The 21,560-nt window shown below is 41.4% G+C and overlaps 1 protein-coding gene across 1 annotated transcript in view; it reads right to left on the bottom strand.

Moving 5' to 3' along the window:
- The window catches only part of ABLIM1 (actin binding LIM protein 1), a 290,610-nt gene extending 272,716 nt beyond the window's left edge, over positions 1-17,894 (bottom strand). Inside the window, exon 1 of the mRNA XM_076009764.1 lies at positions 17,691-17,894. Within this exon, the coding sequence (XP_075865879.1) occupies positions 17,691-17,703 (13 nt within the window). The 5' untranslated portion in view covers positions 17,704-17,894. The remainder of the gene's footprint in view (positions 1-17,690) is intronic.
- Positions 17,895-21,560: the final 3,666 nt, after the last annotated feature.

Below are 21,560 nucleotides of genomic sequence, written 5' to 3'. Positions count from 1 at the left end.
ATATAACTTTTCTCTGGAAGGGAATCTTCAGAAACTGTCCAGTTTCTTTGGACAAAGGTGTTGGCATGCAGACTTTAACCCAACTCATTGTGTTCTTTCGTGGACTGGGTTCTGGAAGGAACTAAGCTTTTCATTTGTGTTATTTAAATGTTTCTGTTTGGGGAGATAGTGAGCTTTCACTCTTCATTTATGTTATTGAAATTGTTCTGTTTTAATTTAACTGTATGTGTATATTACTCTTTTATGTCAAAAAAAGTTTCCCTGGATAGTAAGATTACAGCTTTCAGGATTAGAAAGGACTTGGTTTTCTAAATTACATGTTGATCTCAAGGGGAAGAGCCTCTGGCCATACTTGGCTCACAGCAATTCAGGGAGACTAGTGGCTAGATGGGGAAGGGGGGAGAGAGGTGACTAGAGGCCCCAGCAAAACAGCAGTCCTGTGAACGCTGTCTAGACTAGGCATAGATTCAGCAAAGATGGATGCTAGACATAAGAACCTAAACAGCTCATTCCTAGACACCCATTAGATAATACCTTGGGAAACTCTTAGTGGCAACAGGGGTGCCACTGTCCAATCAGAGCAACCATATCACAATGGCTAAGCTTAGCTCCTTCTAGAACCCAGCCCACCAACGAACACAATGGATCAGATTAGAACCAGCATGGCAAACCCTCCTTGTCCAAGTAGAAAAAACACAACTGCGTCTCTGATCAGGTTTAAGAGCACAGGCACATCAGGAAAGGAACTTCTAAGTCACGTCTAATTTAATGGAATTCAATTAAAAGGACTGAGAGATTCCTAAGAGAGAAGCTTCTCCCTTTACCCCTTCACCCATTTTTTACACATGTTTACTACACCAAACTGTGAAGCTGGCAACGGTGACATTCTTCTCCCAATTCTTTCCATAACTGTTCCTTAAGAGTCTACCCAGCTTCAGGGCCTGGGGTAGGCTAGCATCTGGGAACACTTGGTCCCTGGTTTCCCAGAATTCACAGTAAGGAAAGGGACAGGGCCACCTAGACAGACATCTCTCTACAGTTTAGCGTGCTAGACGTTAAAATGAAAAAGTCTTGGTGCAGGGTTGGGGTGGGGGGAAGTACAGCTGTCAGAGTAAGAACAGCTATACGACCAAGTTCAAAGTGAGTTTATTAGCAGAAAGTCAGGAGGAAAAGATGCCTCCAAAACAAGGCCCTGATTGAATCAAAGGGATTCCGAGAGCCAGGGCAGGCTAATCTCCAAGAAACACTAACAAAATGTTCACTTAAATCAAGTGTTCTGAACACCAGCACACATCTATCTTTATTTCAGTGTTTATCACTGTAGACAGCTTTGTTATGGAAGGAGAAAAGGCTGAGATAAATGAGTTAATTAAACTGCCAGGTCTAGTCCAGCCCCAAGTGCTTCCCTGCCCTCCTTCCCAGCAGTCGGCTCTTCTCAGAGTCCAGGAGCAGAGCACCCCCACTGGGCTCCCTCTTTCTCTATGATAAAGGTGTGACAGTGTCATGGGATAGCCTAATGTCAACCAGCACTTGGTGTCATTCCTACAACTGTCCAGAAAAGAGACAAAGCCTACAGCCAGACTAACCTAAGGAGTGGGAATGTTCCAGAAGGCAGGAAAAAATAGGAGTGAGTATGGCCTTTCAATATCAGACATTCCAGATATCAAGCCGAGGTCCAATGTGGCCTCTCTGCAGCAGAAATGATACCTTACTCATTCCTGTATCCCTTGCACGTGGTCCTAAAAACTCTCCGCACACGTTTGCAGAACGTGCACATGGACCCCATCCTCAGCACTTGTCCAGCCTGCTTTGTGAACAGAGTCAAAGTTCAGTGAGGTCTCAGGGAAGCCACAACACTAACACTGCCGAAGTTTCTGCCAAGCTTTCAAAAGGCACCTCAGTTGTATCCCACACCTGTCTCTGCCTCTGTCGTTTGCTGACTGAACTTTCCTGGTACAGGTATGTGGCGGGTTCAAGCCAGCTCTGGTGGGGCCTTGTGAGAATTCCAAGCCAGAATACTGAATGTGGTATTTTCAACCACACAGAGGTCTTTTATTTGTGTGTAGTTGAATGTATCTACCTTTTCTTTCATGACTTTCAGACTCTGTGTCATGATTATCAGGCTATGTTTACAAGGTCAGGACACTCTTGGGTTATAAATTCACCCACCTTTTCTTCTAGGACTTCTATTGTTTTATTTTTACACTTAATTATTTAATACATTCGGAATTTTGTGCATGTATATCTATAAGAAATTAAGAAAAGGATCCAGATTATTTTTTTCTAAACAACTAGCCAGTTGCCCGAACATCAGTTACTGGGGTATCCTTCTTCTTGCACTGATTTTAAAATGTCACCATTCCTATAAATAAACCCCATATACATTTGTTCACTGTACTATAATATTCTCCATTACTCTGCCTAATTTTTCTCCAATACTAACCTGTTCTAATGATTGTAGTTTCATGTTACATTTTAATATCTGGTAGGGCTAATCTCCCTTAATTATACTTCATTTTTTAGAATTTCATATATTCCATTTTGTAAAATGAATAATAGCATCATTTTGCCATGTACCCCAAAAATATTTTGCTGGCATTTTAATGGAGATTTCATTCCTTTTATGGAGAGATTTAGGGGAAATGAGCATTTTTACAATAATGTGTTTTATTATCCAAGAGTATAGTATGTTTCTCCAATGACTTAATGACTTAAATCTTTTGCATTCCTCTATATAGTTTGTTTTTTGTTTTTGTTTTTTAAGAGACAGGGTCTCACTGTATTGCCCACGCTGGAGTGTAGTGGCATGTACAACCTCAAACTTGTGGACTCAAGTGATCCTCCTGCCTCAGCCTCCCAAGTAGCTGGGACTACAGGCATGTGCCACCATACTTGGCGAATTTTTCTATTTTTTGTAAAGACAGCATCTTGCTATGTTGCCCAGGCTGGTCTCAAACTCCTGGTCTCAAGTGATCCTCCCACTTTGGCCTCCCAAGGTTCTGGGATTATAGGCATGAGCTACCACACCTGGCCACTCAGTATAATTTTTAAATTTTCCTCATATTGTTCCTGTATGTTATATTTAACTTAAATGTTTTGTTCTTAGGCTGAGGCAGGAAGATCACCTGAGCCTAGGATTTCGAGTTTACAGTGAGCTATGATCACGCCACTACTGCATTCCAGCCTGGGCAAAAGAGTAAGACCCTGTCTCTATAAAAATAAAACTTTATTCTTAATGTTTAATTATTATATTTTAAATTCTACATACTATTTCCTGTGCTTGGAATACTTTCCCACCACTTCTCCATTGGGCAAATTCTGCCCATTGTTCAAGGCCCCATTCAAATATCACTCACTTTGTAAAGTCTTCCTTGGCCCCACATCCAATCAGGATAGACCAGCATCGCTCCTGTCCTCCTACAACATCTTGTATGTACCACCACCATGCCACTGGTCACGTTTAGGGAGACTTCTGCAGGCAGACCTCTCACCCTCCTTACGCCTGGGAGCTCTGTAAGGAGAGGAGCTAGTGCCCTCTATGCACGGCTCATAGCAAGCATGCAGTGATTACAGGCCGTAATCACAGAATACGCTTCTTCATATTTCAGTAGCATTTTTGCAATGCTAACCATGATGATATTGATAAATGGTAGAAATGGGAATAACGAGATGGTGGGGTTGTTTTTTTTCTGTAAACACAAGCCATGTTTAAAAATGCAGAAAATTATCCCATAATGAGAAATCACAAATAATTAAGAAATGAAAACCAGATACATTCTTCTCCCGGCATGTATTTCAGCCTCATGTAAAAAGGCTGTATTGTAACAGCGAATAGAGTATACTCTGCCATCAATTAACAAGACCTGAATTTAAATCCTCAATCCACTAATTATTAGCTAGATAATGATTTCAGGCAAGTTTCTTCATTTCTCTATGCCTTATTTTCTCTTTCTATAAAATAGGCATAATAAATATCTTCATAGTAGGATGTCCAAGAGACATCTCAAATGTCCAAATGTTTGATTTCCCCCCAGAGCTGCTCCTCTACACTCTTCCTTATCCCAGGACATAACATGTGATCCTCACAGTTTTCTGAAAAAAAACTGGATGTATCCAAGATTTCCCTCCTTCTTCTACTCCAAGTTGCCAACCCATCAGCAAGCCCTATAAGCAATTCCTTAGACACATTTCCAGGATCCAGTGACTTCTCACCAGCTGCTCTCCCACCATCTGGACAAAGCTGCCACTGTCTCTTGTCTTAACCCTTACAGCAGCCTCCTAAGTGGCCTTCGTGTTTCTACCCTGGCCCCTACGCCTATTTTCCACATGCTGACTGATTGATCTTTTAAAACTACATCAAATCATGTCACAGCTCTGCTCAGCACTTTCCAAGAGTCTCCTATCCCACTCAGTGTAACTCAGAGAAAAACTCAACGTCCTCACGGTGTCCTTCAAGGACCAATTTGACAACTCTCTTCCCCCGACTATCTCTCCCCAACTTCATCTCCAACCCTCTCTCCCTTCCTCTTTGATCCAGACACACTGGCCTCCCTGCTAGTGCTAGAACATGCCAGCAGGATAGACCCCGGACCTTTGCATCGCTCATCTCACTGCCTAGAAAACCCTTTACGAGATATGTGCATGATCCCTCACCTCCTTCAGGCCTCTGTCCAAAGGTCCCTTTGTCAAAGGGTCCTTCCATTACCACTTCATAGAAAATAGCATCTTGCCCACCTCCTCATCTCTCCAATGCTTGCTATTCTACTTTTCCTTATTTTCTTCACAGTATTTACGATGGCCCATGATGTTTATTTGGTAGATGGTTGTTGCACCCCAACCCTTACTAGGTGTTCAAGTAAGACTTATTGAATGACTGGATAAATTAATACATTCCGAGTACAATTCTATAATAATCCTATAATTTATATAAAGCATCTAGCCACGGAATAGATTCTCCCAAAATAAGTAGCCACTAAGGAACTGGCGAGAACACCACGCCATCTCTGATGCCCATGCCCATTACTCACCCAAATGCTAAATGACTCAGAATAAAGATTTCCTTGTTTTACACAGAACAACAAGAACAAAAAAAATCTCCCTGGAATCCATTAGAGATTGCCAACCTAAACCTCTTTTCCACTTTTCCTTTTGTTTTTACTTTTAAAAATTATGGCTATTTCCCCTCCCTCCTTCCCCCCAGACTGGGGACTCCTCTCCTTCTGTTCATTCCCACTCAGAGCTGAAACCAGAAATAGCTGTTTACCGCATTGTCCTCATTTCCCTTCATTGTTACCACTCTGTTCTCTGGTGGCTTCCCTGTCGTGGATGTTTTTCAAATGAATTCCCAAAAAGTTGAGAAAGAAAAGCACCAGGAAAGACCCAGGACACAGCCTAAAGTAAAAATAAACTATAGGATATTTTCTTTAGGAAAAACGATTTAAAAATGGCCCCTAACCCAGTGACATATATAACATCTAACATTATCCTCATATGTAATAATGTTAAAGAGCTGGGGAAAGAACGCACTGTACAGAATAAAGGATTAATTTCTTTTAATTTATTAAAAATGTGAATAACAATAATTATGCATGTAGAGCTTTTCCTCTGACAAGCAAATATAAAAAAGTTATCTAATAAAAGACTAAAATCATATGATCTCCAGTCAATCAGCAAATTAATTTTTGGGTGCCTGACCCACAAACCCTGCTTTCATTTTTATTCTAATGCAGGGCTCAATAATACAAAGGAATTGACAGGCTCATCTGATAAATAAGAGCTTACCCACCCAGTAATTATTTTTTTTTAATGGACAATTTCCTTATTAGTAAATGCAAATTAGATCATTTTCCCAATAAAAGAATATAGCATACTGGAAAAGATAAATCGCCAATACACTGTCAGAAAGTCATCAAATAGGTTGTGAGTCCAAGAATAACCATGGGTAAACTGAACTACACATTTTAAAGCTGCTTTGAAACTGCATTAACGGGAAGAAATAGAGCCACTCCTTTAAAAAGACTATGGAGGGACCAAAGGCACTAAGCATTTCCTTTGCACAGTAGTTTTTCTCTAGATAATTTGCCTCAATAGAAGGAAACCGTTGTGTGAATTAACTAAAAAAAATAAACAACAGATATTCCAAAAACCCATTTGGGTTTGACTTTACACTAAATATTGTTAGTCTATAATAGTAATTATACCTGAGTATACCAATTTGCCATTTGAGAAAACAGCCAGAAATGTGCTAGAATGAAGGGGAGGAATTAGCCAACCCAGGATTTAAATTTACATTTTGATGTAGATAATTTACAATGTAGCTATTACTACAGGCAGATATTCAGCTATTGACTAAAATTCTGTCTTTTAAGACCAAGGAATACATTGACACCAAAATGCACACTGGCTAGAAATACTACTAGTTAGAAAGACCACAGTGCCAATTAGCCTAGGACAGCCCAGTATACACCTGTTGTCCCAGCATCCCATTATGTTTAACATTTGTTGTAGACAGAAGCATCCCAGGTTGAATGATATCTTATATGGTATATATAAAATACATGTTGAAATGTAAGCAGTAAATGTTGATCAGCCCGTTTGTCCCAGCCTCAATCAACCACAAATTCTAATGCCCTTTAATATTTCTCCACCCAAAAACAATGTCAATCCTCACCCCAGAGTGCTCAATAAATATTTGTCAAATGACTTCATTAATTAGTATATTAGCATCCTCGGCCCAGGAATGAATGGGATTTGGAATAATCTGGATTCTGTAGGAGAGAGGTTCAATAAATACCAGCTGACTGAATGTCAATGAGATAGGTTGACAGATGAAAAGAGTTCAACACTGTCCATTGTATTGTTGTCAAGACATTTTCAGATAAATTATTGGCAGTTCTGTTCTTGGGAGGAGGGGAGAGAAGAAAGCATATCTTTTCTTAATTGTGGGATCTCTTTCATATCTAACATAAATTGCAACCCCACTGACTTCCATTCCATTCTCAATAAGGAGAAAATGCAATAATTCAATTTATACTAGCAAATATGCCAGTTATACTCAAATCTGTTATTCCTATGTTCAATTTTAAGAGCAAAATCAATAATCTTGTTTAATCCACATCAATCTATTGCTCTCATAACTTCTTTCTCCCTTTCTCTCTCTCTTGCACACACACCTTTAAAACAGTTTTCTCTTCAGTTTGTACATGAGTTGGTTTTGGCCCCAGGCTGCTGTTTGTGACAGAATGATGACATTTGAGTTCTAGACCTGGAGGGATTCACAAAGGTGGCAGGCAGCACACTTTAACTGGTCAGGGGGAAAACAAGAGTAAAAAATGGGAGTGTCCCATCAGAGCCTGCAGGAAACACAGGCCTTGCCCTATATCCATGGAGTGGAGTCACAGTGCCTTTTTTTTTTTTTTTTTTTTTTGAGACAGAGTCTCACTCTATTGCCCTGGCTAGAGCGCCATGGTGTCAGCCTAGCTCACAACAACCTCAAACTCCTGGGCTTAAGCGATCCTCCTGCCTAAGCCTCCCAAGTAGCTGGGACGACAAGCATGTGCCACCATGCCCGGCTAGTATTTTCTATATATTTTTAGTTGTCCAGCTAATTTCTTTCTATTTTTTTTAGTAGAGATAGGGTCTCACTCTTGCTTAGGCTGGTCTTGAACTCCTGAGCTCAAACAATTTGCCGCCTGGGCCTCCCAGAGTGTTAGGATTATAGTGCCCAGCCACAAGTGCCTTTTTAACATTGCTACACTGTCATCAAGATGAGTGGACAAGATTGGGGGAGCGGCTGCAGGAGAAGACCACAAGGCTTTAGAATGCCTCCCTAGAAGTCCTTAAGGAAAGTGAGCAAAACAGATTATTTTTGGTATAATCTGCTACGTATGGTTAATGCTTCATATTTTAAGAGATAACAATCCCACTATATGACCATAGTGAAGGCAACCTATGCTAGTCAATTCCTTGAGACATTATAAAATTTAACAAGCATAGAGATCTGGATTTTAGATGAAGGGTTTTTGATTTACGGACTCTAAGAAGGCTCAGTACATGTCTTTAGGATGGACAGTGGAGGGATGATATTCCTAGAGACTGCTGCTTTAGCCAGGGTCAAACACTAACCACTCCCATTCTTTTTTCTTTCCTTGCTCAAACACATTGGAAACCAGTGATTATGCAGATAATGGCAGCCACAAGAGGAAAATGGTTCAGGTCATACTAAGTGTCATCTTGTGAAGGGAGTAGCGAAATTACAAATTATATCGAGTGATTAGTACTGCTTATGTCAATTAACACTGGTATGGATTAAGTTAGAGAAGAATCTGAAACCACCAGCTCATAAAAAAAGAAACATTTCTCCCATATAAGACAATGAAGACTAATTTACCATCCCAGAAAAAACGTTCCATAAAGTTTGTACAATTTCATCTTTCATATTAAATGGCTTCATTAATTAGTGCTGATTCCTTTCCTCTCTGAGGAAACTAGCAGCATGCATGTGAAAACAGGATCAGTTAAGAATGCACACTTCTTCCTGGGAAAATGGTCTTGCTCTCGCCTCTTGCTGTCGGTCACGCATGTTGCTTGGCTGTTCTGCGTGCAACCTTCCTGTGTGCCAGCGTTTTGGGTTTTTTGGGGTTTTTTTGAGACAGAGTCTCGCTTTGTTGCCCAGGCTAGAGTGAGTGCCGTGGTGTCAGCCTAGCTCACAGCAACTTCAAACTCCTGGGCTCAAGCGATCCTTCTGCCTCAGCCTCCTGAGTAGCTGGGACTACAGGCATTCACCACCATGCCCAGCTAATTTTTTCTATATATATTAGTTGGCCAATTAATTTCTTTCTATTTATAGTAGAGATAGGGTCTTGCTCCTACTCAGGCTGGTTTCGAACTCCCAACCTCGAGCAGTCCGCCCGCCTTGGCCTCCCAGAGTGCTAGGATTACAGGCATGAGCCACTGCGCCTGACCTGCCAGCATTCTTAGTACTGGATGCTCTGGTGGCACAGACAAAACTAAAGGTAAGGCTCATATAGTCTAATCTGCCATATGAAAGGGAATACAAGAGAGGACTTTTGGCAAGATTTCTACCTTAAATGAAAATTGTAGTAAGAATAAAACATAATTTTACTACAACATAATTTGGCACTAAGGAATACCATATCTAATATTGTAGGCAGATGAACAATTAGGTATGAGTTATTCTGAATGTACCAAGAACAAACCTCTCATCTCCTTTCTTTATACCTATACTTGTCAATTTAAGAAAAACTGTTTTGTTTTGTGTTTTTTTTGAGACAGGGTCTCACTTTGTCACCCTGGCTGGGTGCAGTAGCCCAATCATGGCTCACTGTAACCTCAAATTCCTGGTCTCAAGAGAGCTTCCTGCCTCGGCCTCCCAAAATTCTGGGACTACAGGCATGAGCCACTGTGCCCAGCCTAGGAAAAGCTTTTGATGTTAAGGCTCACTAGTCTTCCCTCATCTCCCCTTCTCTTCCCTATTCTTCTTCCCCTTCTGTGATTCAAATGTGTCTGCCGAAGTTCATATGTTGGAAACTAACCCCTAACAAAATGGTGTTGAGAAGTGGGACCTTTAAGAATGGATTAGGTCTTGAAGGCTCTGCCCTCATGAATGAATTCACGCCTTGCAGCAGGACCAAGTCAGTCATCTCAGGAGCGGGTTGCTAACAAGAGGATGAGTGCAGCCCCCTTCCCTCTCTTGCTCACATGCTCATGTGAGCTTGCACTTTCTGCTATGGGATAATGCAGCAAGAAGGCCCACACTAGATGCCAGCACCTTGATATTGGACCTTTCAGCCTCCAGAACTGTGATAAATAAATTTCTTTTCTTTATGAATCACCCAGTTAGTAGTATTCTGTTACAGCAACACAAAAGGGACTAAGACACCTTTCCACAGCAAATCTTGTTCTCCCTTCAAACTCCAGTGACTCCTTCCTCCCATCGATCCTGAAACTTCTGCTCCTCCCTGTTTTTACCGATGCTGTTCCTTCTGATAGGAAAGCGTACCTTGCTGTGTTCTGTCTGCCAAATTCCTACTCATTCTTCAAGGTCCAACTCAAATTCCATCTCCTTGGTGGAGTGAAGCTATCCTTGATCTCTCCGGTTACAGCTAATTGGTCCTTCCATACCGGTGCGATCATTCCTCTGTGATAATCTTTTTTTTTTTTTTTTTTTTTTTGAGACAGAGTTTCGCTTTGTTGCCCAGGCTAGAGTGAGTGCCATGGAGTCAGCCTAGCTCACAGCAACCTCAAACTCCTGGGCTCAAGCAATCCTGCTGCCTCAGCCTTCTGAGTAGTTGGGACTACAGGCATGCACCACCATGCCCGGCTAATTTTTTCTATATATATATTAGTTGGCCAATTAATTTCTTTCTATTTTTAGTAGAGACAGGGTTTCGCTCTTGCTCAGGCTGGTTTCAAACTCCTGACCTTGAGCGATCCGACCGCCTAGGCCTCCCAGAGTGCTAGGATTACAGGCGTGAGCCACCGTGCCCGGCCCTCTGTGATAATCTTTACCACAGCACATCATTGTCAGCTGTGCACATAACTTTCCACACAAACACACCTCAGTTTGGGTTCTTTTGGGACAGTAAATTTATCTTTTCTATATATACACCTAACAGAGTAAGGCACAGTGTTGCATTAAGCGATGTAAACTTCCAAATAAGATCAGAAAGACAACTACCTAAATATGTATATGTTCCTAAAATCAGTTATCCAAGTAAGAATTTATTAATCATTGAAATACACAGACACATGCAATGACTCAGTACGTATTTCTAAGAATAGGTCTAAGAATTGGTTTTACTGCAAATTCAGGGATATATATATATTGAACGTATAAGAATAGTTGCCTACGGGGAAAAGGGAATGAAATTAGATAATGGAGATAAAAATATACTAATCAAGAAATTAGACAAGAGTAGGGCCTGGTGGACTGATGACGATAGAACTGTAACCTGAAAATTATGATTGACTCAACCTTCTCTACACGAGGCCTCAAAAATAGAAAAATAAATTTAATGCTGTTCGCAGATACAATGTGGAAACAATTCAACCTTCTGAAAATCTTTTCAGAAACATATGATACTCCCACATGTGAGATAATGATGTCCAAAATTATTTCTGTCATGTAAAAAAAAAATCTATTTATTGAATCAGAACCCATATATTTTAAATGCAGAAAAAGACTTCTAGGAAATGTAGTGTTTTGCTGCTTTGATATATTATTAAATATCAAAATTAATAATGGCTAAACTTGGCTTGCAAAGATGTCTTCTCCTTTCTCCAATTTGATAAACGGCTTGAGAGTTCCATAAGGCAAAGAGAGAAAAAACTGTAGCTGATACAGGCCAGAAAAATGGCCCCCACATCACACCAAATAAGAACTCTTACTGCACTAATCCTTACATCACTATGAAGGAAACTGAAAAGGCTAGAGTGATGCTTGGGACAAGAGGCACAGAGTTACAGGCAAGTAAGAGAGAGAAGAAAAAAGATGGAGTGGAGGGGCAGAAGTCTCCCCTTTATCAACTAGCAAATACACGTTGTTAAACCCCACTATAAGCACGGAAGCTCAGGAAATCAACAGAAAAGGAGTGTGGCTCTGACCTCTATAATCCCTTTGCCCCACATCCTAACCTGGGCCCCCCACCCTGTGAATGAGTCACTGTCCAGCAGGGGGCTTTGCAGTTACTCTAGAAAGCTGATGCAGCCCTCACCACCTCTCTGCCTCCTGCCAGCCACTGCCAGGGCTCTCGGCTCAACCATCTCTATCATTCCTGCAGTCTCAGTCATGGAAATAACAGAGGCCCCCACCTCTCCACTCCTTCCTGTCCCCCCATCCTTTTCTGCCCTGTGTGTTCCTCCCTCTGCTATCCATCTCTCACCACTGACAACCTTCCACTGTGCTCTGGAGCCACAGGCCCTTGTCCGGGATGATCACTCCGCTGTGATCTGGTTCCCCTCCCCTTGACAAACTCCTCATCCTGCAGCAACACGCTTCCCAGGCTCAACGCTCACTCATCTGTTTCTTTTTCACACCCCTTCCCCTGGAAAGCCCTTCCCTCTGTCCCATCCTTTTTCATCTCCTTAAATTCAACTCATCCTCCAAGGAAACAGCTCTGCTTTCTTTAAGAAGCCTCACCTGATCTCATACATCCCTACAGCTGTATTCAGTAGCCACTCTTTGGTATTACTATAGCACTGTCTCTATCCCACGTTCTCTCTCTCTCTCTGCACTTGGTGTATCCTTTTATAAATATATATTTGTCTTCCCCATAAGACTGTGAGCTCCTTGAGGATATATACTGGGTCCTATTAACCAATTCCTGGCATGTAACAGGTGTTCCATAAATGTTTGCAGAATAAACAAATGAAAATCTATGTCTCTGACTCCAATAAATGAAATGAATGCATGGAAAATGAAGTGGACATTTTTCCTTTATGGAATTTCCTATCAATCTATTAAAGCGATACCTACTTGCCACCAAACAACACAACAATACAACCAATACAAGATGTATTCAGAGAAAAGGCAATTATCTTCCTTCTCTACCCTCGCCTTTAAGCCACTGCTAATGGCTTGGTGTACGCTATCCTGTGATTTTATTAAGATCTATGCTCGTGGCACACATGCACACATAGGGATTTCTCCCAATTTACAGAACTAGAATCATCTATGACATACACTTTATCCTAAAACTCACTCTTCTCACTTACTGTATCATGGCCATCCCTCCAGACCAACACACACGGAGCCAACTCATTCTTTTTAATAACTGCATAATAGTCCATAGTACACATACATCACAATTAGTCACTCATTCCCCAAGGGATGAACGTTCAAGTTGCTTCCAGTTTTATGGAAGTTCTGAAAACAAAGATAGCAAACATTTCTAGAACATATGTACTTTGAGTTATTTCTCTGACAGTGCAATGGAATCTATCCACACACCTGCACGTCCCCCCCCCCCCCAGACTCGAGCTTCTGACAAACTAGTAGGCTTATCCTGTGGCCTTGGGGCCACATGTAGCCTTCTGGATCCTTGAGTGTGGCCTTCTGGCTAAATCCAAATTTTACAGAACAAATGCTTCTAATATTAGTATCTTTTAATACCGACATTGTCAGTACTTATTATCTGCCACATGTCTTGCACAGAATAGGTATTTACTGTTTATTGAATTAAACCCAAAGCTAATCAGATAGAAACTGTCTAGAAGGATATATAGGATGCACTGTTTGCCATACTTAATTCTTAGGATGTTGTAGAAAGGGATTTCAAATTTTTAACTTTATATGCTTCTGTTTGAATCAAATATATTGTACTAATTAATAATTTAATATTTTTATATACTTCATTAGTATATTAATATAGCTTGTATTACTATACTGACAATGGATTTTGATATATTATGTTATAACTTAAAAGCAGTTTCTTTGAAAACTAGCTGGTGAACCAGACCCTGCATTAGAAGAAACAAGTCCTAATTCAATGGTTCCCAATTTCACTTGTATGTAAGAATCACCTGGGACTTGCTGAACATTCAGATTTCCATGCCAATATTGAGTATTCTGATTTAACAGACTAAAGCAGAGTCCTGGTATCAGCGTGTTTGCTAAATACTCCAGGAGATTCTTATGATGCTGCAATTAGGGGACTCTACTCTCATCATTCTTAGAGTCACCTGAAAGTTTTTTACATATATAGGTTTGGGGGTCTACCTTCAGAGTTTATGATCCATTAGATCTGGAATGAGACCTGGGAATCTACAGTTTTAAAAGCCTACCTAGGCTGGGCGTGGTGGCTCACACCTGTAATCCCAGCACTTTGGGAGGCTGAGGTGGGAAGATCACTTGAGGCCAGGAGTTTCAGACCAACCTGAGCAACCTAGTGAGACCCTATGTTTACAAAAAAATTAAAAAATCAGCCAGGCATGGTGGTGCGCACCTGTCGTCCCAGCTATTTGGGAGGCTGAGGCAGGAGAATCGCTTGAGCCCAGGAGTTCAAGGTTGCAGTGAGCTACAATGACATCACTACACTTTAGCCTGGCAATAGAGCAAGACAGGGAAAGAAGGGAGGCAGGGAGGGAGAAGGGGAAGAAGGAAGGAAGGAAGGGAGGGAGGGAAGAAGAAAGGGAGGGAGGGAGAAAGGAAGGAAAGAATGCTACCTAGATGATTCTCCCCAGGTAAGGAAACTCTGTTCTAAGTGTTATAATTTCCTCTAGCTGGCAATTCAGAAATAAGATATGATGGATCCATTTTAGTCTCTAGTGGTAAAAATACCAACACCAAGTTGCAAGCTTTTGATGAGAATATTCTAAGACCACAAAATGGGAATGTCTTAGCTTGCCCTATCATTAAATTAAAGAATACTTTTTACTGTTAAGTTTGAATATTAAAGTAAATTTTAATATTCTGTTTATATTTTAAAGAGCAGATGAATATAATAATATTTTTCTCTCAAATTTTTTTAATAAAGTTGCTTTTCTCATGAGATTCAACAGATCTCATTGTTTTCAATTAAAAAACAATTAATCCCTACCATAACCTATGTCAACCTAAATAAACAGAGAACAGCTCTCTCTAAAACAAAAGTTGTTTTGGGGGACTAGATCATTGTGATGAGAATATGCATGCCATAGTAAACTATGTGCATATTTGGGGAGGTAAAGGAAGACATTTTTAAAAGAAAAAAGATGATGAGGATTACATAATTGTTTTGAAATAACTATCCTTGGCTACAAAGCTCAATAAAGAATGTCCAAGGATGGACAGGCAGTTGCTGGACAGATGTTCTTGCAGAAGTATTTTTTGTGCAGGTTTGCAACGGCCTTTGTGCAAGATTGTGTTTTTTGCAGCCTTTTGTGATAGTTTTTGTTACTGGGCATAGCAAGCATGAACACCCTCTCTTCACAGCTTTCCTCAGCCCTCTCTGTCAAGGTTTTCTTAACATTAGTGACTCCATTTTGATTTTCACACCTACAAACCTAGATACTAGAAATAAGCAGAGATCATTTTTAAAATCAATGAGATTTATCTTTCCAAGGGTCTAAAGGCTTTCCTATTGATAAGTTAAGTACTTAAGTAGACACATTAAGTTTCTGGTCCTGAAGAGTTATTCTACTTTCAGGAGTGTAGATGAGAGCAGATACTAGAACACCATAGTGAAGCTCACAGCTTTGACATCTTTTATAAAAAATAAATGAAAGTAAACATTTTCCTGCACAAACTCAATTCAGTAACTACTTTGCTGGGCACTCATCATTTAGAATTGTTTTTTCCAAATTCATATAAATAAAAATACTTCATGAAAATATAAGAAAAATTCTCAATCTTTGGCAATATCTAGGGAATTCTGGTTCTCAAAACTGAAGTGGCAGAAAAAACTAAGAATATCAAACTAACAACATTAAGCATCAGTGACCTTGTCTCCCTCACTTTGCCATTACCAAATGCCCATGAAGGTGTTTCTAAATGTATTGGAAATTCCAAGTTACTTGCCAAGGCCATTTGCTTTAAATCCCATGTATAGGGCATTTTCTCTTTCTTCTTAGTAAATCAATGATTGTGATGTCTATTATAATATTCAAAGGACTAACAATAGTGGTAGAAGATCAAAGAGAACATGATCAGAATAAGACAGACCTCAGTGGAAATCAGGATCTGCCAGTTATCAACTGTTTAAACTCAGGTAAGTTAAACGCTCTCTCAAAACCTCAGTTCCTCCATCTGTAAAATGGGCAGGTAACAAAAGTATCTACTTGACTGAGTTATTGTGAGGATTAAAATCATTTAATCCTGATTAAATGTACCTGACACAGAAGCATACAGTAACTGACATGTACCTGACACAGAAGCATACAGTAACTGATATTTATTGTCATAGATTTCCCCCCCTACAAGATTAGACTTTAAACCATTAAATGCAAGATTACCAAAATGAAGTTTGAAGGAGAAATAGACAATTGAGTGAAATGTCTATATCTGACTCCAAATCATCCTATTTGAAACCAGGTTCAAGAATAAATATTTGAGAACCCAGCCCCAATCCAGGGCTTATAGCTCCTCTCAGTTGCTGGGGCCGTCTTCATTTCCCATGCTCAGATAAACCACAGAGACCCAGTCATAGGAGAGACCAGAAACTAAATGAAATTGGTGGTGTCACTTAATGAACTTGATGCTTCCTAGGACATATGATTGTTCCCAAGAGTTACTTGGCTTCTACAGTGTGCAAGTTTCTGTACTAAGTGTTTGGAAGCTGAATTAGAAGTGGACTCTGACCCCAGAGAGTTTACAATTTGTGAGAGATATTCTCCACATGTTTCTCGTGGCACTCAGGACAAAGGTCAGGACCAAAAGCCTCTGTCTTAGAACACAGTTCAGCGACTGTACAGCTGGAGTCCCTCAGATCCCATCCGTACACATGCTGAGTGCCTTATAATCGTATCTGTGCCATCCTCTTTTTTCCTTTCTGTAGTATACACAAATTACTAGGCCTGATTAGGCAGGTAGTATCTCAGGGCCCCTTGTCCGCCTCTATAACCTGCTATCTACAGTGTAAATTCTGTCATTCCACTTAGCCCTTACCACTTCATTTTCAGGTAATGAACCAAACAACCCAGCTGTATTGCCAGAGCAATCATCAACAAAGATCAGATTCCTTGAAAAGGAATTAAAACATTCCAGATCATTATGTGCCCCAGGATGAACTCTGTAAAGCAGCACTTAATTACCCAATACGTTATTAAATTCCTAAACTCCTTCCAAAAAGCAGGGTTAAAGCTTGGGAGCTTAAAAAATAACTCGGCAACTCCTCTTGTAAGTTGCCTTCAGGGTATCAAAAGGGGTGGAACTTGGTGCTTTGCAAATACACTTTCTAAAAATAATCAATATTTTCCTTAAATGCTTATGGCAAAGCAACCAATTCCCTCCATTTTAATTGCTCGCAAGCTGCACAATGACTTGATCTCTTTAATATTTCACTCATAGTAGCAGCCACTGAGCTATGACTAACCCACTCTCCCCAGCATCATCCTTGGCTCCAGATGGCAAGAAATACATTCCCTTCATTCTTGCCTGAAAAGCAATTCTGATTTTTTTTCCGCCCATTTCACCTGCAGTAATTATTTTACTCCAGAAAGAAAACGAGTGGGGAGGAGAAGGGGAGATTAACGCAAAGGGGAGTACAGGTAGCGAATTTACTTTTCTTTTAATGGGGTGTAAGCACTGCAGCTTTAAATCGTGCTGCATCGAGCTCTGGATTCCTTCCATCACCGAACTGCAAAATGGTAACAAGAAAGGAGGAAGAAAATACCTCTTCCTCCCTCCGGGCCAGCCCTTCAACGGCTTCCCAGCAGGACAGGCAGCGGCAAACCCATCCCCCAGGCCCTCCCAGCCCAGACGTGCTGCTCGGCCAGGTGAGCCGGGCACCGACCTTGGCCCTCGGACTTCGCCCACATCCGGGGATCAAGGTCAAGGGCGAGGGCTTCCTGCCCCCGCCCCCTAGCAGCCCGGAGCCCTGGGATCCGCGGCCAAAGTTTAGGGCCGGGTGGCGGTCGGCGCGGCTGTCGCAGCCTCCCGTCCTCCCGCACCTGCTCGGCCCGCCCTGGCCCGCGCCCTGCCCCGCCGGGCCCGGCGCCCGGCTCCGCGGGCCGTCCCACCTGTCCACACTCACCTCTTGCGGACATGGTTCAGGCAGCAGGAGCCGAAGCAGGAAGGCGGAGGCGAAACCCGCAGGGCGCGGGGAGGAAAATATCCCCGAAAGGCACCCGTGAGCACGCGCGCCCGGCTGGCCCCGCGGCCTCCGGCTGGCAGCGCGGGGACGCCTCCCGCAGGACACCTGGCCGCGGGCTCCGCGCGGCGCGGCCGGCGGGCGGGGACGCGGCGGCGACGGGGACCGGCGGGCGCGGCAGCGCTGACACCCGCGGCCCGCGCTGGGCGGGGCCGCCTCTCCCGCGGGGCCCACCCGGGTCCAGCGGCGGCTCCGCGGCGCGCCGGGCGGGGCTCGGTCCCCGAGCAGGGGGCGCGCGGTGAGGGTCTGGTCTTCGCCTCTCCGGACCTCGGAGCTTAACGACAATGAAAATAATGTCGCTCCTATTAATGGCTGTCCAGCTTTCTGCTTTGGTCCCAGGAAAAGAACGCAAGAAAGGGCTGTTCTGTTCCTTCCCCTAAAAGATGCCCTTGACGGGAGAGGGAAGACCGGGGTCGCTTGAAGGGGGGTGGCCCTCGGTGGAAAGAAAGCTTTGGCGCTCCACGCGCGGGGTGCGACCAGCTAGCCCCTTAGAGTCACCCTGATGTAGGAAAGCTTGCGAGCCAGTGGGCTGGGGGGGGGGGGGACTTTTCTTCCTGTGACCCTTGAGGTCAGGGACAGCTCACCCAGCACCTGGTCTTGAGCCAACAGACACTCAAGGAATGTCTGTAGACGCACTTGGTTCATTGCATCAACTCCGAGTGTCAGGGCTGGGCTGGGCTGGACAGGTGAACACTATAAACAACTCCACCTTTTCTGTAAGTCAGGATAAGAATGAGAAAATAAAAGAAAAATCTCTTAACTGCCCAGGAGGTTTATCAGCAAGAGCTTGATGCTAGTAAGCAACAAAACAAAAGCCACCAGGTCCAGAAGTTCTAAACTAAAAAGATAAGATTCCACGCTTACTCCCTTCTCTGACCTCCATTCCTCCGTACACTCTGGCAACAGATGTTCTCGTTATTTTCTATGTTGGCACTTTCCAAATCTATCCTGTTATGATGGGAATTGTATAATAGGTCTGACAATTCAGAAGTATTCAAAGAATAAGTGAACATAATTGTTATAGGAAAAATAATTGGTATATAATTGAGCATCTTGAGAAAAGCTCAACCAAACGATCATGCTCCGGGGAAGAAAATACTAGAAGAAAGGTAAGCAATGAGAATGACAATAAAAATTCTCAAGTTTAAATGCCGACTACAAAAATCAACTCATTATTCCTTTTTTTTTTTTTTTTTTTTTTTTTTTTGAGATAGGGTCTCACTCTGTCTCCCTGTACCTGTCTAGAGTGCTAGCGTACAGTGGGGTCATCATAGTTCACTGCAACTTCAAACTTCTGGTCTCAAGTGATCATCTTGCCTCAACCTCCCAAATACAGGCACACACCACCACGGCCAGCTAATTTTTCTATTTTTTGTAGAAACAGGGTCTCACTCTTGCTCAGGCTGGTCTCGAACTCCTGACCTCAAGCAATCCTGCCTCAGGATCCCAAAGTGATAGGGTTCCAGGCATGAGCTACGACACCCATCCCACTATTTATTAATTTTGATATCTCTCTGTCTTTTAGGCAGAAAACTTGCCAACAAATCACAATCCAGTTGTTTCATTCTCAAAACGACTCTTCTTTTCCACCATCCTCAGTCCACTCTTAATCTTTCTTATGCAAAGGATGATCACAGGAATAGCCTAGCTGCTCTGCTTACATCCAGCCAGCCTCTACCTACTCCAGTTTATTCTGCCCCTCAACTTGAGAATAGTTTTCCCATTTATAACATGACATCCTTATACTCCAAAACCTCCAGTGAGTACTCACTGATCTCCAGATAAAGCCTCAACATGTCAAAGTGTCTTCATCCAAGCAATTAATTCATCCAACAAAATTTTATTGAACACATACTATGTGCCAGTCTCTAGGGTAGGTACAAAGGATACAATGGAGAACAAAATGGACATGATCCATGGCCACATGGTGCTCAAAGACTACTGAAATTTTAAGGTCTCTCATAATCTCCTACCTCTCCAGCATCATCTCTAGCTACTCCCCTAAGCAAACACTCTACTGTAGACAGACTACTTTCCCCTCAACAATATCATGTGTTCTCTACCTTCTCACCTTTGCTTGTTCTCATTGTTCTTCCCAAATGCTTTCCTCCTAGCCCAAATTATCTCATACAACATCTCATGAAATGGTCTCCAGCTACCTTAACCCACACTGATTTTATTCTTTCAACTTCTGTAGCATGTATTTTCAGAACCACCTATTTTTATTTAATACAGTGTTTAATGGTTTTGTTGTGTGTGTGTTCTTTTTCCCCAAATCTCCTTGAAATTAATGACTTGGTCAGTCTTGAATTGAATGTCTTCTGGAATTATGTTATGGAGCATATATTATATTAGATACCATACTAGTAAGATGGCAAGGTCCCAGAATTTTGTGCCTTTCTACTTTTACCCTTGTAATAATATCCAGTCCTTTTTTCTAACTACCATAATAGTTCTGGTCCTTATAACTTCACACAGATACAGTGCAAAAGCTCATTAATGAACAGATCTTACTCTTGTCCTTAAGATGATTATAATAGACTACATAGATGATTATAAAATACACTCCTAAATATAAGTCTGAAATAAAGCACTTTACAAGATACTGTTAAGCACACAGCAAGTACTCAGTGTCTGACTGGCAGGTTGGAAAATGGTAAATTTGTTATCAAAGATCATCTTTGGCTAAAAAAGAAAAAAAGTTTTCCTTATGAATTTAGCTTTAGTCTTCTTCAGGTTGAGTATCAGTTCATATTTTAAAATATATATGATTTGCTTATATTTTGGAGTTATGATACTTTGAAGTGCCTTTTTAGAGTCAATCACATCATCCCAGAATCTTTTTCTATAATCTTAGAAATATGAAACTATTCTTCTAACCATAGAACAAGCAATCAAGTTTCCCTTGGTAGCTTGAAACTCCTAACAATTGTCTCATCTGAAATAACTGAGAATAATTTTGAAAGCATTGTAAGAGCCAACTATAAATGCAAAGAATTTTAGGCAAAAATTAAGTGCCACTTTTAAAGTCAGAAAATAAAGTACAGTCTATTGGTTGGAACTATAAACAGAAATTTATGTAGACCAAAGGGAAGAAACACATTCCAGTCTGTGTTTGAAAAAGATAAGTTACTACTTGAGTCTTGCCAAAAATACTTTTTCAGCTTCTAATGCAAGGAAAGTTAGTGTAATTATTAGCATTTTTACTTAGTAAATATTATTAGGGTTTTTTCTTCTTTCTTTATTTTTTTAAATGGTTGAATATTGATTCTTATTCTCACAGCTTTTCAGCTTCTGACTCACCCTCACTTCTCATTCTGAACCTAAACTTCTCATAAGTAACATGATAATAATTCTGCTTTCTGCATAACTTCAAGTTTACAAAAAAAAAATGGTAAACTGAGCTACTCAATAATTTTTTATCAACTCTCTTTGTAATACCTACTATGTTACAGGTAATGAGGAAAGCATGGCAAACAAGTTAATAAGGTATCAGTCAATATACAAAGTAGAAAAGCTAAACCTGAGACTCTTCATGAAGTCAGGCCATAAAGGAGGCTCAAATGACTCCAAGTAAGTAGCATCAATGGCTCCTAAGAGAAGCAAACTAAATTTCGTTTTTAATAAAAGCATCCCCAATGTAGATCAAGAGGATTCCATAGATTAAGACCAACCAGGCCTGGCGTGGTGGCTCACGCCTATAATCCTAGCACTCTGGGAGGCCGAGGAGGGTGGATTGCTCGAGGTCAGGAG

The sequence above is a fragment of the Microcebus murinus genome, chromosome 14 (assembly GCF_040939455.1).
Source record: "Microcebus murinus isolate Inina chromosome 14, M.murinus_Inina_mat1.0, whole genome shotgun sequence".
Classification (NCBI taxonomy): domain Eukaryota; kingdom Metazoa; phylum Chordata; class Mammalia; order Primates; family Cheirogaleidae; genus Microcebus; species Microcebus murinus.
This window is presented reverse-complemented; position numbering and strand designations above follow the sequence as displayed.